At 35.4% G+C, this 17,500-nt stretch overlaps 2 protein-coding genes across 2 annotated transcripts in view; both read right to left on the bottom strand.

Moving 5' to 3' along the window:
• Positions 1–3,499: 3,499 nt before the first annotated feature.
• LOC114469832 (torsin-1A-like) lies at positions 3,500–10,194 on the bottom strand. Its single transcript, XM_028457668.1, has 5 exons — positions 9,903–10,194; positions 8,879–9,144; positions 8,150–8,325; positions 5,259–5,386; positions 3,500–4,314 (listed from the first exon to the last, which is right to left on the bottom strand). Exons 1-5 carry the CDS (start codon positions 10,138–10,140, stop codon positions 4,070–4,072), a joined length of 1,053 nt encoding a protein of 350 aa, XP_028313469.1. The 5' UTR covers positions 10,141–10,194; the 3' UTR covers positions 3,500–4,069.
• A 947-nt stretch (positions 10,195–11,141) lies between these two features.
• LOC114469774 (SH2 domain-containing protein 3C-like) overlaps positions 11,142–17,500 on the bottom strand; it is a 15,145-nt gene continuing 8,786 nt past the window's right edge. The window contains exons 2-7 of the mRNA XM_028457574.1: positions 15,958–16,374; positions 15,740–15,855; positions 14,599–14,770; positions 12,815–12,926; positions 12,448–12,666; positions 11,142–11,558 (exon numbers count right to left, since the gene is read on the bottom strand). Coding sequence (XP_028313375.1) covers positions 11,389–11,558; positions 12,448–12,666; positions 12,815–12,926; positions 14,599–14,770; positions 15,740–15,855; positions 15,958–16,341 — 1,173 coding nt within the window. The 5' untranslated portion in view covers positions 16,342–16,374 and the 3' untranslated portion in view covers positions 11,142–11,388. The remainder of the gene's footprint in view (positions 11,559–12,447; positions 12,667–12,814; positions 12,927–14,598; positions 14,771–15,739; positions 15,856–15,957; positions 16,375–17,500) is intronic.

Genomic DNA, 17,500 nt, shown 5'->3' on the forward strand with positions numbered 1-17,500 from the left:
TATTCTATTATCTATTATATTCTATTATTATTATATTCTATAATTTATCATATTCTATCATTTATTAAATTCTATTACCATTATTTGGTGGCAAACCAATCAATCATCAATCACTAGTGTTTCTGATCTCACACCAGGTTAAGGTCAATTTAACCCTTCACCTTCTCACGCCATTAGAACCATCATCATCATCATCATCATCATCATCATCATCATCATCATCATCATCATCATCATCATCATCATCATCATCATCATCATCACCACCATCATCATCATCATCATCATCATCATCATCATCATCATCATCATCATCATCATCATCACCATCATCATCTTCATCATCATCATCATCACCACCATCATCATCATCATCATCATCATCATCATCACCACCATCATCATCATCATCATCATCATCATCATCACCACCATCATCATCATCATCATCATCATCACCACCATCATCATCATCATCTTCATCATCATCATCATCATCATCTTCATCATCATCATCATCATCATCATCATCATCATCTTCATCATCATCATCATCTTCATCATCATCATCATCATCATCTTCATCATCATCATCATCTTCATCATCATCATCATCATCATCTTCATCATCATCATCATCTTCATCATCATCATCATCATCATCTTCATCATCATCATCATCTTCATCATCATCATCATCATCATCTTCATCATCATCATCATCTTCATCATCATCATCACCACCATCATCATCTTCATCATCATCTTCATCATCATCATCATCACCATCATCTTCATCCTTTATGGTGAAACCCTTTAAACACATCACATTCTACCACTAACACTATTGTTCACCTGTTGCTGGGGAAACTCAGTGTGTGTGTGTGTGTGTGTGTGTGTGTGTGTGTGGTAGTGGGCGTGGCTACTCATCAGAAACAGCTTTTTAAATGTCATGTTAAACTTCACACAAAGCACCAGTAAAACATAGATTTGACTCTTTGGGTGACGTGGAGGTGAATGCACCTCAATAGCTGCTCAGTCAGCAGCAGCACAATAGAAAAGTTATTTAGTTTTTTCTCGCACTGCCCCCTAGAGGATAGAGAGGATAGAGATGATCCCCCCATGTCGCCCATATGAAAAAGCGCCTCTGCTCAGCTGACTGCACTCACTAAAGGATTTAAATCTTTGTCACCATCATCCCTTCATTCTGTGGGTGGCAGAGCTCCTCCCCCCCCCTCCCCCCCCCTCCTTATTATGCAGTGGAAACAAAACATTAAAATAAAATCTATTGATAATAATATAGATAATAAAGAACTTGCTGTCCAAGTTTCTAATATTATCAAACGTTTAATACTTCCTGTTCTCAGGCATTAATAAACATAAATATTTGGACATTGGATATTTATTGTGCTGTGGGAAGATGAACCCATACAATCTACACTTTTTCACACACTTACATTTTAGAGCAGAACTGGATCAATAAACTGATTCTGAATCAGTTTCAAAAATTAAAAAAAATCCATCATTGGCAAAATTTGACAAATGTATATCTGTTTGTAATAAACGGATATTTATGAAAACTCAGTTATGTCAGATTTAATCCTAAATCTGGTTCTCACTGTTTCATCTCCATTGGAGATTAAATCACTATTAATGAGGATAGAAAGTTCTTACTGACACAGATTATTGACAGTATCTTTGGCCTCTGACTGTTATTGTTTAAATGTATTATGATTTACCAAAGAAATGGGTCATAAATGAGAAACACTGTCATTGTTTTATTTTTTCATCCTGCTGGGATGTAATTTATAAACATGTAAATACAAACAATTATCGTCATATTGTGTTTCTTTGTAAAGTAACGACCTGTTATATCACATGAAATAATTAATATTATTATAATGAAGCACCAGATCATCTTTATCTGTTGGTGAACGATGACTGTGTAAAATAAACTGTACGACTTTCACATGTTTGTAAACACATCAGGTTAGAGGTTAAAGGTCACCAACACCTACTCTGTGTTAAACCAGTTCTGTTGAGCCTGACCAATGATATATGATATATTCAGATGTATATTTAACGACTACAGTTTAAAAACTTTAAAACTCCTCTAGTCGGCAGAAAGGCTGATAATAATAATGATTTACCAGCAGTATTAATACTTCATACTGTAATAAAATAAAGGTACGCCCTCTTCTAATTAGTTACAGATGAAAAAGGAAAAATGTTACTTGGTTTGTAATTAGAGGCTAATGGGAGATTATAACAGCAACAGTTTTAGAACCACAGTTTTAGAACCACAGTTTTAGAACCACTGTTTTAGAACCACAGTTTTAGAACCACTGTTTTAGAACCACAGTTTTAGAACCACAGTTTTAGAACCACTGTTTTAGAACCACAGTTTTAGAACCACTGTTTTAGAACCACAGTTTTAGAACCACAGTTTTAGAACCACAGTTTTAGAACCACAGTTTTAGAACCACAGTTTTAGAACCCAAATAGCCACAGAAAGGTACGAGACATAGAAAAAGTACTTTTTCACTTATGGTCAAAACACATACACTATATAATTAGTATCAGTGGAATGTGTAGAATATGAAATCTACTGGTAACAGTAGAAATATTCTTTTGCTCTGTATCAAAAACCTTCCCTAAAAAAATGTAATTTTTCATTGTGAAGTTCTTAAAATAATCTGAAGTCATAGAATACACAATGCTTGGCAGAATTTCACATATGATACACCAAAATAAATCAAATCTAGAACATGTAGATGTATTTCTCATTATGTAATATGTGAAGCGTTAACTGGTTTAAGTGGTGACATCACTTACACTAAATTATAATTTCACAAACCCAATAATTGTGAAAACCTTTTCTTGGTGTTTCCAGATTTTATTTTTCCTAAAGATTCAAAGCAAACATCTGTTGGAAAGAAAAGATTCTGCTTTCATTTGGTGCCAGTTTAACGTTAATATCCAGTGACACCAGTTTTATAGAGTTGGGTGGGAGGGGGAGGGGGAGGGGGAGGGGCTAAATGGAACAAACTTTCAGTGGAACTAAAGTCAAAGTTAAATCATTAAATCCAGGGAACAAACTTTCTGTTTTTCTACTGTTTATGACTTTTTACTGTTTTTAAACTCTGATTTTAATGTTTCACATATAGTGGTTTTTTAGATTGTTTTTAATGTTTAAAGTATTGTTTGATCTGATATTATAATCTCTAAATGGAGCCTTTTGAATCATGTAAAGCACATTGTGTATGAAATGCACTGTATTAATAAACTTCCTTTACCTTTAATGCTTAAAAAGCTCTAGTTTTACCCAAAAAATCACAGTTTTTGCCTGAAATCAACAAATATTAGTACTGTATCGTATTAGTATTATATTTCTACAAATTGGATGTGCAGTTTGTTATTAAACCACATTTAAGGGCACAGATTAAATGATTATTTGTTAAAAAAACTGCTCTATCTTTGGAACACAATAAAATAAATGAACATTTCAACATTTTCTTTTTTATGAATGACAGAGGTAACGGGTGGCCATTACTGTATACATCTGATAAATACACAATGAATCATTTCATCAGTGTCTAGAAGTGGACAATAAATAAAACTTAGTGTACACTATTGTTCATTGTATTATCAGATCACTGTCACTTTAAATAGAACCAAAGAATGTGTCATTTGTGATGAAAAAATGATTCATTCTTAGCATAAAAATGAAGAGTGAAGCTGAAAAAGTTCCTTCTGCTGTTAGCCCGCTAACAGATCCACAGAAATCTTCAGCTGATGCTGGTAAAACATGGTAAACATATCACTCTGTATGCTGACGATCCAGTGGTGAGTGAGGAACTCATCCATTAAGAGTTTATAAATACAATCATTTAAGATTCCAAATATGTGGCTTTGGGCCCACAGTATGTATCACCATATTTACCGTAGATTAAATCCAACACTTACTGAACTAAAACACTGTAAACCCCAGACTTAGTAGGTGGTTCTATTCCACCTGGTCCAGGTTCTCCTAGGGAGGTTCTGATGGTAACATCCAGTATTCAGTAGGTCATAGATGGAGGTTGATCTTAGCAGGAACAGCCTTACATCCTGTGGTGGAGAAGAACCTCCCCTGGACTGGACTGTAGATCATTTCAGCTGCGACTGCGTCCACTACGTCTCTACGGTTAAACACTCCTCTCTGCAGCAGCTGGAGGTGTGTGCAGCGCGCTACGTGACAGCGACTCAGAGGGAGGAAAGGAACGAAACGTGTGATCAGCTTCTGATGGACGATTGTTGAGTGGAAGAAACCACCTAGAGAGAGATACATGAATAAATTCATTCATTCATAAAACACTCTTTCCAAAAAAATAGAATATCATGGACAAGTTGTTTCATTTCCAAAAAATTAAACTTTACTAGATTATAGATTCAGGGCCCTCAATTTAAACAATTTCAAGTATTTATTGGTTTATTTTGACATAATTTTGGTTTCCAGCTCATAAACCAGTGAAGAAATCATCATTTACTTTGAGTTTTTGCAGAAACAAAGAGGAGAAGAAGGACTGAACTGTTGGCCAGTGGTCCATGGTCCTCTTTTCTGATGAAAGTAAAGTGTGTCTTTCATTCTGGAATCAAGGTCTAAGGGTTTGGAGGAAGAACGTGTGAGGAACAGAACATTTCACCTTAAATCATGACTGACTGTATATTTCAAACAGCTCTGGTTCTGTTCCTCACCCGTCTTGGTGGACATCAAACATCTATATGGTGGGAGGAGCTTCACTTGGTGCTAGCATAAACACAATATACAGGACCTGGAGGAGTTTATCGTTACGTATTTGTGATGTAAGAGGAACCGATAAGTGGAATTGAATACAAGCAAACAAACGATTCCTAGGAATTGGAACCGGTTTTTGATTCTCATTAGTGGGTGATTTTCACTGTTTTGTTTTCAGTGAAAAGTTCTGAAGCTTTAGAAACTTTAGGTTCTTCAGTTTTTTCCTCTTCCTCTTCTTCTTTGTTTATTTAGTGTGTTTACCTCACACTGCCCCCATCAGGCAGTGTGAGGTATTTCAGCAGGAAAGGCTGGATTTTATGATTAATTACCAGATTAAATGATCATTGCAGCCTTACAAATGAGACATGAGCAAAGCTCGTCTATTGACATACGTATTATATATTTGAGTTTTTTAATTGAAACCAATGTGATTCCAGACACATGTGTAAAATGTGAATATGTTCCATAGTGTGACTCTTACTAGTGTTACTGTTGTAAACTTCCAGAGCGATTCCATCCTCCAGCTCTAACAGGTTAATATCCTCCCTCTCTCCTCCAGACTGTCTGTTCTCCAGAGTCACTTTGTTAATCACTTCTTCTCCTGTGGTGCTGGAAACAAACAGGACCAAACTATGAATCTGATCAGGTCTGATTCAACCATTCAGCATCAGACAGCTCTTTATTATTATTATTATTATTATTATTATTATTATTATGGACACAGTCAGTGTTGTGTAGATCTGAAAGCTGTAGATACAACATGTTAGAATTAAAATCAATGTGCTGAACAATGTTCCCAACAATACAATAATAATAATGAGTCTGTGGGACAAAATTATGCTGAAGTAATGTTTGCAAAGCTGTAAAAACACATTCTGATGGTGATTGTAGACATACTAAATGATATAATCTGGTATCTATTTTATACAGTTTTTAAAGTTTCCACAGTCATTGAAACTAAGATTATCAATAGTGGAGAGACTTCCTGATACATACTGTACATAGATGTATGTTACCTGATACATACTGTACATAGATGTATGTTACCTGATACATACTGTACATAGATGTATGTTACCTGATACATACTGTATATAGATGTATGTTACCTGATACATACTGTATATAGATGTATGTTACCTGATACATACTGTACATAGATGTATGTTACCTGATACATACTGTACATAGATGTATGTTACCTTATATATACTGTATATAGATGTATGTTACCTGATACATACTGTATATAGATGTATGTTACCTGATACATACTGTACATAGATGTATGTTACCTGATACATACTGTACATAGATGTATGTTACCTGATACATACTGTACATAGATGTATGTTACCTGATACATACTGTATATAGATGTATGTTACCTGATACATGCTGTATATAGATGTATGTTACCTGATACATACTGTATATAGATGTATGTTACCTGATACATACTGTATATAGATGTATGTTACCTGATACATACTGTATATAGATGTATGTTACCTGATATATACTGTATATAGATGTATGTTACCTGATACATACTGTACATAGATGTATGTTACCTGATACATGCTGTACATAGATGTATTTTACCTGATACATACTGTATATAGATGTATGTTACCTGATATATACTGTATATAGATGTATGTTACCTGATACATACTGTACATAGATGTATGTTACCTGATACATGCTGTACATAGATGTATTTTACCTGATACATACTGTATATAGATGTATGTTACCTGATACATACTGTACATAGATGTATGTTACCTGATACATGCTGTACATAGATGTATTTTACCTGATACATACTGTATATAGATGTATGTTACCTGATATATACTGTATATAGATGTATGTTACCTGATACATACTGTATATAGATGTATGTTACCTGATACATACTGTACATAGATGTATGTTACCTGATATATACTGTACATAGATGTATGTTACCTGATACATACTGTATATAGATGTATGTTACCTGATACATACTGTACATAGATGTATGTTACCTGATACATACTGTACATAGATGTATGTTACCTGATACATACTGTACATAGATGTATGTTACCTGATACATACTGTATATAGATGTATGTTACCTGATACATGCTGTATATAGATGTATGTTACCTGATACATACTGTATATAGATGTATGTTACCTGATACATACTGTATATAGATGTATGTTACCTGATACATGCTGTATATAGATGTATGTTACCTGATATATACTGTATATAGATGTATGTTACCTGATACATACTGTACATAGATGTATGTTACCTGATACATGCTGTATATAGATGTATGTTACCTGATACATACTGTATATAGATGTATGTTACCTGATACATACTGTACATAGATGTATGTTACCTGATACATACTGTACATAGATGTATGTTACCTGATACATACTGTACATAGATGTATGTTACCTGATACATACTGTATATAGATGTATGTTACCTGATACATACTGTACATAGATGTATGTTACCTGATACATACTGTACATAGATGTATGTTACCTGATATATACTGTATATAGATGTATGTTACCTGATACATACTGTATATAGATGTATGTTACCTGATACATACTGTACATAGATGTATGTTACCTGATACATACTGTACATAGATGTATGTTACCTGATACATACTGTACATAGATGTATGTTACCTGATACATACTGTATATAGATGTATGTTACCTGATACATACTGTACATAGATGTATGTTACCTGATACATGCTGTATATAGATGTATGTTACCTGATACATACTGTACATAGATGTATGTTACCTGATACATACTGTATATAGATGTATGTTACCTGATACATGCTGTATATAGATGTATGTTACCTGATACATGCTGTATATAGATGTATGTTACCTGATACATACTGTATATAGATGTATGTTACCTGATACATACTGTATATAGATGTATGTTACCTGATACATACTGTATATAGATGTATGTTACCTGATACATACTGTATATAGATGTATGTTACCTGATATATACTGTATATAGATGTATGTTACCTGATACATGCTGTACATAGATGTATGTTACCTGATACATGCTGTATATAGATGTATGTTACCTGATACATACTGTATATAGATGTATGTTACCTGATACATACTGTACATAGATGTATGTTACCTGATACATACTGTACATAGATGTATGTTACCTGATACATACTGTACATAGATGTATGTTACCTGATACATACTGTACATAGATGTATGTTACCTGATACATACTGTACATAGATGTATGTTACCTGATACATACTGTACATAGATGTATGTTACCTGATAAATATGTAGATGGCTTTTCTGTAGTTTGTGCTAAACACAACATAAGAGGGTCCGAGGAGGGGCTCCAGGACATCAATGAGACCTAGAGGCATCTTCTCCATCTCATCAAAGATGAAAACAGAACGAGCACATTGTGTGAGGTTCCCCTGAACCCACTTCTTCAGCTCCTCCTGAGAAAACACAGTAGGATGTTTTAAACACTAACATAACGTAGACTTTATTCATCTATGTATAGTTTAAATAAAGGTCACATCAGAGCTTCATTGGGGTCAGATCCTCCAACATTTGAACAGGAACATAGCGTTAGACGGACACTCTGTAACGGGTGACTGTGCTTCTTTAACAGTGACTCATCATTATTTTATTAAACATTTAGGTTCATTGGTTGTTTGTGTTCACATGGTATAATCGGTTCATTTAATAAACAAAAGCCACTTTTAAAAAATGTATTCCGTGACATTTTTGTCTCTCTGTTAGAGACCTGATGATTTACTAATGAAACCTGTTCTCCTGTCATAGCAATGGATTTAATGATCTGGATCATTATTGAGCTTTTATGACACAATTAATTCATTTTCCACCATGTTTTTTAGAATTAAAAATAGGTTAAATTAAACACCTAATCATATCTCACAGCACATAAGTGGGCCACAGCCCAGTGGTTGAGAACCCCTGCTCTGACTACATATCACAGTTTATGTGTTTGTGATAATGATAACTCACCCTGTAGTGGGGAACGTGCTGAGCTGAAGGGAAGTGCAGCGTAGGAATAAACTGATGGATGTATGGGCTGCTCATGGCTGATCCATACAGGTGATTGGCTACCATAGAGCTGATCAGGGTCTTTCCTGTCCCGGAGGATCCATGAAATGACAACACCAACGGTCGGTCCGGACTTTTATTCTGAAGAAACCTGGAAACCTCCTCTGACACAACTTCCTGAGCCAAATGTTGTCCAAAGACATTTTTAAAAAGATCCCACTCCAAGTCTGGAAATAAAGAAATAAAACATGTTCACCATATTAACTCTTTAACAAACCTTCCACTTTTATCACCATATTGTATGTTCACTTCTTAAAATTAGACTTTAATCCTGACATATCGACTTTATTCTTATACTTTTTGTTAGTAAGTATAAGAAAGAAGAGCAACAATTTGACCAAAAACAGCAATAATATTTAATAAATAATATGTATATAATGGCATAAAATATATCAATATTTACACAACAAACATAAAAAAAGGTATATATTGTGATAGAGGGTCGAAACGAGCCAATGTTACGGATCAGTTGGTGTTTATTTTAACTACAGATCGACTTATGTTAAGATTTGGAAAAATGTGCAGGTTTGAAACAATTTTTAATGATCATAAATAGTTTCACAAGTAAACTCAGATTTGTGGTTTTTTCCCATAAAGCTGTGAGGCTAAAATCCTGTAAAAAAGATGAAAAGTACCAACTAAGTTATTTAATATTGATATGAACTGCAGAAGCTTCTGTAAACAGCAGTGAAAACACAACCGTCTTTATTTTGTAAATAAATCAAATAATCACGCAATCCACCTGGTTTTTCAACATTTTATACTAAAAAGTGCTCCGAACCCGGAACTCAGTTACCAGTCAGATGGGTCACCAATTGAACTGTTACACCATAAGCCCCTGGTGTCCTGCTAGCTAACGGTGCTAGCTAACTGTGCTAGCTAGCAGGAAGCGGTTCTTCAGCGAGAAAACAAGATTAAAACTCACCTCGAATGTTCGCTTTGAAGTCACAGTCGCAGTTATCTGCTATAGAGCAGTATAATCTCTGAAAAACACACATTACTGGACTAGCAACGAACAGGATGAGTACGAATAGGAAGGTAATCATGTTGTTAGCAGATAAACTTCCTCTCACCACCGCCACGTTTGGAGTTTTACACTCAGTATGAAGCGACAACAGATACCAAGCGTTGAGCCACAAAGGACTACAATACCCACAATGCATGAATAGGACAACGTAATACGTTGGAAGTTCAAAGTTCAAAAAGTAATGAAGCTTTATTATTTATGTCCTACGATGGCGTATTAGGGGCACAAATAAAATAAAACGAAATCTGAGCACTACGAAATTACAATCATAATTTTATTATATTAAAGTCGTATTTTTATTAGATTAAAGTCTTAATATTTCGAGATTAAAGTGGTAATATTGTAACATCCTTGCAGTGTGTTATAGTTGTAGTGTTGTTGTTCTAATGTTAATGTAATGATAATTCCGATTATTGTGTGTTCTTTGAATGCATCTTTGGGGAGAGCTGGGATGTGAGTGGCTGTGAGTGGATAAGGGGGCGTGTCAGAGAGGAGGAAATGCTCTGTGTGTGTGTGAGTGAGGAGCTTGTGTAAGAATGAGGGAGCAGCTGATAAACCTTTGACCCCCTTTTGTTGTTGTTTTTTGTGGTGGTTACAGCCGACAGTAACCGCAGTTCTATGTGGAAATAAAGCGACTAACAAGAAAGAAGGTTGTCGTCCTTTCCAACGTTTGTGAGATGTTACAATATATATAGAATAAAGTCATAGTTTTATGACAATAAAGTTGTAATTTGTATGAGAATAAAGTGGTAATATTTCGAGAATAAAGTCATGATTATGTGATAAAGTCATAATTTTATCAGAATTAAGTCGTAATATTTCAAGAGTTTTCTATGATAAACTCTTAATTTTATCAAAGTCATCATAATTCTATGATAATAAAGTCATAATTGTTTTGAATTAAAGTCGTAATATAGTCGTAATTTTATGAGAATAAAGCCATATCTTTAAAAACTTCTAGTGGTGTAGCACTCAGAATTCCCTGTAAAATTGAATGCAACACAGACCGATCCTGTTTGTATTTCAATTTTAATTCAAAAAATTATTTTCACTCAAAAAATATGATAGTCTCAACAAAATGTGAAGAAAAACTGTAAAAGAAAAGGATGTAAAAATGTTTTCGTTATATCCAAAACGAAAAAGGCACTGCACAAAATAAGATGTTATAGAAACCAATGCTAACAACAAATTAGGATCATTGGGTATAAAGGACTGTCTGATCCTGCTCCTCTAAAACTTAGTTTCTGTGCCTTGGTGGGTCTCGCTGGTGCTGGTCCAGATTAATTTGGTGGTCGTGGTTCAGGTGGTCAGCAGTGGCCCAGCACCACCTACTGGTGAGCAGTCACAGCTACTGCTGGATAAACCAAACTACTGTAGCAGAGGATCAATGGGAACCAGTAGCAGGCTCCAGTTTGTTGGACAGAGCATTTAGAACCTGGTTATATTTAGCATAGCGCTGAGCTTGGTTCTTCTCAGCGCCTTTATAACCCCACAGTAACCTCATCTGGAAGTCTGTGAGGAAAAGCTCCAGGACTTCTGGATCCTCCTGGAAACCTGAAACATTAAAGTACATTATTTGTAGGAACAACAGAGGAATGTTGAGGGAAAAAACTAAAGAATTCTACTTTACATTAAAAAACCTGAGCTGTTCTTCTCACCACTGCCACATTTGGAGTTTTTAAACCACAGATACCGAGCTTTGAGCCACAAAGGACTACAATACCCACAATGCACCTGACAAGGAACGCGTAACACGTTGGAAGTTTGTAGTTTAATAAGTAATGAAGCTTTTATTTACGTCCCACTAGACCAGCACAATGCTTTCTGTTATATCAAATAACGTTATCATTAAATGACCTTTGGTATGGAATGTACTATATAATTACATTTACTTTACCTTTGATGTTTTTATGGAAGTGGATTAGGGCCAATTTTGATGGCAAATCAAGAATAAAGTCAAAATGTCAAGATTACATTTGAAGTTTGCAGAATAAAGTTGAAATAATGTTGTGATTGAAGTTGAAATTTCAAAAATAAACTCAAAATACAATATGATGATGAAAAATTTGCTATTAAAGTCAAATCTACAGAAGCTGAAGAGGGTCAATTCACTATATATATATATATATATATAAAATCAAGATTCAACTTTAATCTTTTTTTCCACAACATCAACCTGTCAGGGACTGTAGCCCGTGGCAACAATCCAGCACATTTACATGTTAATGTTTATTAATGCACATTGTGTCACAAATAAATACAGTTGCCCAAAATTATTTTCTCCATCAAAATCGTTTTCCGTAGGAGTCCAAACTCTATTTATGTATTTATGTATTTATTTAAGGATTATCAAATCAATTATGTTTTACATGAGAACAGGATGAATTTTATTATCAGGTGGTAATCATCTAATAACAATTCCATATTTCGCTGTGGCTCCCACCTTGTAGTTTGTTCTCAGCGTTGGATTGAAAGATACATCCTAACTGAGCGATGGTCCTCCCTGCCCCCAGGTGGAACATGACCACATCCATCTCTACATCCATCTCTACATCCATCTCTACATCCATCTCCGTCTCCTCACCCACTGCTGAGCTTGTCTCCAGGAGAGTTAGAAGAGGCACAACGTGGGGAACAGTGGTGTTGGACAGAGACGAGCTTTCTACAAGTCACAAGATGTTTAGTCAAAATAAAAGTTTGTAGCAAATATTAATACAAAAATAGGCTCTGAAAAGAAAAGCTAAATAAAAAGTTTTAACTAAACTATATGAGGATCTATTTCACAGATAGAAAGTGAATCAGGCTTTTACCTTTTCCAATACTCATGCTCTTCATATATGGCCTGAGAGTTGTTTCATATAGAACTGCCCCCTCTGTGTGTCGCTGACGTAAAGTCATCCAGGTCTGCTTCAAACGTGACACCTGAGAGACACACATTCATTACAGAGTGGCAATGCATCAGGTAGTCATCTCATCCAGGGGTTCTCAATCTTTTCAAAATAAAGGTCCCATAGAGGCGACCCCCACTGTAGCTGAAGGTGGTTGAACACAGACATGAACATTGAAGAACAGTCATGTGGAGACAGGACCATCTATAAGGGGGAATAAAGGAGAGATTTTTGGGGTCCATCCATAAAGTCAGTAAAATGATGGTCCATTGTTCTATGAATCTGTGATAACCACATTTATTTATTCATCTGAATAATATCCACTGTTATCCAGGAACGTTTATTATTATTATTATAGTCATCTTAAAGATGGAAATCCTGGTTTTAATCACTAATAAAATGGTTCAAAGTGACCAAAAATGGTGGAAAAGGAGGTGAAATGAGATTTTAAAAACCACAGAAATTGGTTAAAAGTGGTAAAAAAAAAAAAAAAAAAAAAAAGTGTTCAAACTGTCAATATTGGAACAATTAATTTAAAATGGAAAATAACAGACATGACAAATGGTGACTGTGGTTAAATTGGCAAAAAAATAATCATGAAATTTGGTGAAAAGAGGTTAAAAGTGACAATAATGTGTCAGTATATGTGACATTAGGTGGAAAAGTGGTAGAAAGGGTTTATAAGTGCTGAACATGTGAAGAAAAGGCTCTGAAATGTGATGTAGAAGTGATGGAAGTAATGTAGCAAAAATACATTAAAAGGAACAAAAACATGGCAACAAAAAGTGATGGAAATATAGGTTCAAATATGGTGAGTTTGGTGTAGATGCAAAAAAATGGTATAAAAAATAAACAAAAATATGCTCAAATTGTTCAAAATATATTCTTAGTTTCTTGATGACATCTGGTGACCCTCTCCTCGTGTCTTGCGTTTCCAAATGGGGTCCTGACCCCAGTCTGTGTCGGAGCTATGAACCATTAACACACACACACGCGTACACGCACACGCACACACACACACGCACACACACACACACACACACACACACACACACACACACACACACGCACGCACGCACACACACGCACGCACACACACACACACACACACACACACACACACACACACACACACACACACACACACACACACACTTATCTTTGAAATTGAGGTCAAGTGTCATAAACTGTGAAGTCAAACTTTAACATTGACTTCTAACCCACTCACTGTAAAACTTTAGGACAAACGTTAGCATGTGTTCTCTGGTCAATGATTCAACAGATAAAGAGGTCACAGTACAGGTAAGAACATGTGTCCCCACTTTACTGTGTACATACATATATATATATATATATATATAACTTGTGAGGCTGGCATTGTCATTTAAATATGAGACAAAATAAATGTATTACTGTAACAGCAACAATGGTTAGAAAACAGTTTGCTTAAAATTAGATTATTTGTTTACTGTAATGTAGGAAAAGGGGCGGGAGTAATATTGTGATACTTCCACCACTCCAGTAATTAATGTAATTTGCTGGAAATGAAACATTAAAATCACATAAATCATGTATTGATGGAGGTGTTTCCCTGTGTGTGTTGTTACCTTCGTACCTGACAAACTTTGATATTAGTGATTAGTGAGAGGTCAGAATGCTAACATCTGTTTGAGCACAGATCATTTATTAGTTATTAGTTATTATACCTGAGGCAGATCCAAAGCTCTCATCACAGCAGCAAAACCAAACATGTTTCCCATGTTGCTCTTTAGTTCAGCAGCAATCTGAATGATTTTATGAAGCAGAGACGCTCTCTCCTCATGTGATCCAGTGGATCCCAGCAGGTGAACAGCCAGAAGAATAGACATGGTTTCAAACCTACAGGATGACATCAGGGTGATAGGTTTAGCATTATCACACTACAAAGATTATTATTATAATTATATATTCACTACTATTCAAAAAGCCGTTATGAACAGGTTGAGAAGTGAGAACGTTTTCAAAGACACAAATAATTATTATCAATTTTTAAAATATCGGCACAATAGTGGAATATAGAACATATACTGTAAAACTATCCACTAGTTTTAAAATGTGATATTGTTTACCTAATTTAAACTAATGCTAAATCTGACTATTGAAGCAGTAACAATAAAATGATAAACCAAGTTAAATATAAAGCTGTTCTCTATGTTTCTACATCAGTGTATGAACTTTCAACATTGATCTATTCATCACTGACATATTACATAATATGTGAGATAATATGTTAGTTAGTTATGGGACAGAACCAACAAAATATGTTTAATAAACTTTAAACTAGAGATGTTTACCCGACCAGGTGGAAGTGAGCATGTACTGTATAAACATCATTCATTTATTTACTTATTTTTTTATTTACTTTTGCACGGCTGTATCAGTTTTATGTGATGACACAAAAGGAAACAGCAGCTGTATTTTAATGTACAGGAGTGTTTTAAAATAGTCTACGCCCACGCTACAACCATTTATAACTCCGCCCTCAAAACTTCCTGGTCCAATTTCTACTTTCATATCATCCACAGTTCTTCAAACCCCCGTACACTATTCTCCATATTTATAACCTGTACATACACTACAGACAAATGTAATAACTTCCTGTCATCTTACATACCAAAATCCATATCATACACCGTACATTTGCATCCACTTCCTGTCTGTTACTCCTCCCCCAGAACATGAACTCACTCCACCCACACTCCAACAGTCCAATCTCCTCCCATCACCACTTCTTACCTGTGGATCTGTCACATCCCGTTTAAACTTGTGACCACGTGGACCCACATCATCCCATTGATCAATGCTCACCTTTCTAGAAGGTTCTGTCTCAGTTGATGACCATGGGGCAAAGTAAGCAGTTCCATTCCTGAACTAACTCCCATCATGCTTTGCTCCTCTGGACTAACCTCCAGTATTCTGGCCACCTGTGGACCACAGAGACATTATTGGTGAAAATCTCACTTTGTCTGTGAGTTTATTCAAAGAAACATCTAAAGAACTGTAATGTCAGAGATGATTTAGTGTACCTTACAGTCAGCTTTAGTGATGTGTTTGGCTGCTGTTCTGGGGTCCACTTCATCCAGCAGATCTTTAACTCGTTGTAAGATGCTAATCTCTAGAGCCTTGTTCTCCCAGGGCATTAGTGCTGAGTGGTAGGTTGTTGGTTTGAAAGCAGACACAGTCTGAACCAGTGGTGATAAACACACGTTAGTGGTCAGTGAGTCCACACTGATGGACTGTAGGTGTGTGTGAAGTCTCTCCACATAGCTGTGAATACTGGGGTACACTTCTGTGTAGCAGCTTTCATCTGCTTCTGACAGGAACGGGTCCAGATAGGATGGAGATCTACTGGGGGAGGGTTGGGGGTCTATAGGGTCTGAGTGTGTGGAGAAGGACGGAGACGACGTCATAGTGGATGATTCAGAAGCTTCTGGACCGTGGTTCTGGAGAAGAGAAATATGGTTTAGCTGATTAGCCTGTTAGCATCAGCTCTGTATGGGTCAGTCTCTAGATTACATGTGTCAAACTCAAGGCCCGGGGGCCAAATCTGGCCCTCTAGACCAGAGGTTCTCACCCTGGGTTCACATTATTCTACTATTATTTTTAGAATTCAACCGACCAAATTTAGTTTTTCAAAAATATCTGTTGAGAACACATATCTAATCTTTCTAAAACATAAATATATATATTTATCTGTGCAACATGCATTTCACAGCACGCCTGTCAAAAGTGTCTTTCAAAATAAAAGACAAGTTCAACATGAGAGACATTAAGTATTTATTTATTTTTGACCAGCTGTCTGCGACCCACCAGTTGAGAATCGCTGCTTTAGACCATCCAGTTCAGCCCACTGGAGAAAGTAAAACAAGACAGAAAAGACATGAATTATTGTGTAAATTACTAAATAATTCAGCTGTCGATATCTCAGTCCTTCTAATTCAATCAAACTCCACAATGTTTGGAGAATCACAATTTTCCCACGCTTTTATCACATGACTGCTGTCCTTTTAAATCTTAAATGACTCAAAGGAATGAATTTTCCTGATATTAAATAAAGATTAGTAACAAAATCACTGAAATTTAAAAGAGACAATCGTGCAGGGACATCTCCCACCAACAAAAGATGGTTAAAAAGATGTTTTGCTCACGTCTAAACATCATAATATGGTAGAAAAATGAAAAACTGTCTTGATTTTTGTTAATTAATTAATACATTTTTGGTTTATGTTTGTAGGCTGTTAGGTTTGAAGTTGTTACAATACATTTTCTTCTTATTTTTTGGCTAATTTGGTCCAAATTTGCTCAAATAAAAGAGTTAAAATTGTTGAGCTACTTACTGTATCTCCTAAATGAGAAGTCCTATTTTTAATCTAAATCTGGACCAAGTTTGACGGTTCAGTAACAACCCAAGTTCAACAACTATATTAGGGAAACATTTGGAAGTAGTTAGACAGACCAATAGCACCGACATTTCTACGACTATTTGGGCTAAAATTGGACTACGTTGGACATTCCAATGACAGCTACATTTCAACGTCTATATTGGGGCTAAATTTGAGGTTAAGACAA

Source organism: Gouania willdenowi, chromosome 9 (genome assembly GCF_900634775.1).
Source record: "Gouania willdenowi chromosome 9, fGouWil2.1, whole genome shotgun sequence".
In the NCBI taxonomy this organism is placed as follows: Eukaryota; Metazoa; Chordata; class Actinopteri; order Blenniiformes; family Gobiesocidae; genus Gouania; species Gouania willdenowi.

Excerpts from the sequence above, each read along its gene's own strand:
- LOC114469832 (XM_028457668.1), bottom strand. The coding sequence starts at position 10,140 with ATGCATTGTGGGTATTGTAGTCCTTTGTGGCTCAACGCTTGGTATCTG. Across the intron at positions 9,145-9,902 it reads CTTCAAAGCGAACATTCGAG|ACTTGGAGTGGGATCTTTTT; the intron begins GTGAGTTTTAAT and ends CTTTATTTCCAG. Across the intron at positions 8,326-8,878 it reads AGCACGTTCCCCACTACAGG|GAGGAGCTGAAGAAGTGGGT; the intron begins GTGAGTTATCAT and ends GTGTTTTCTCAG.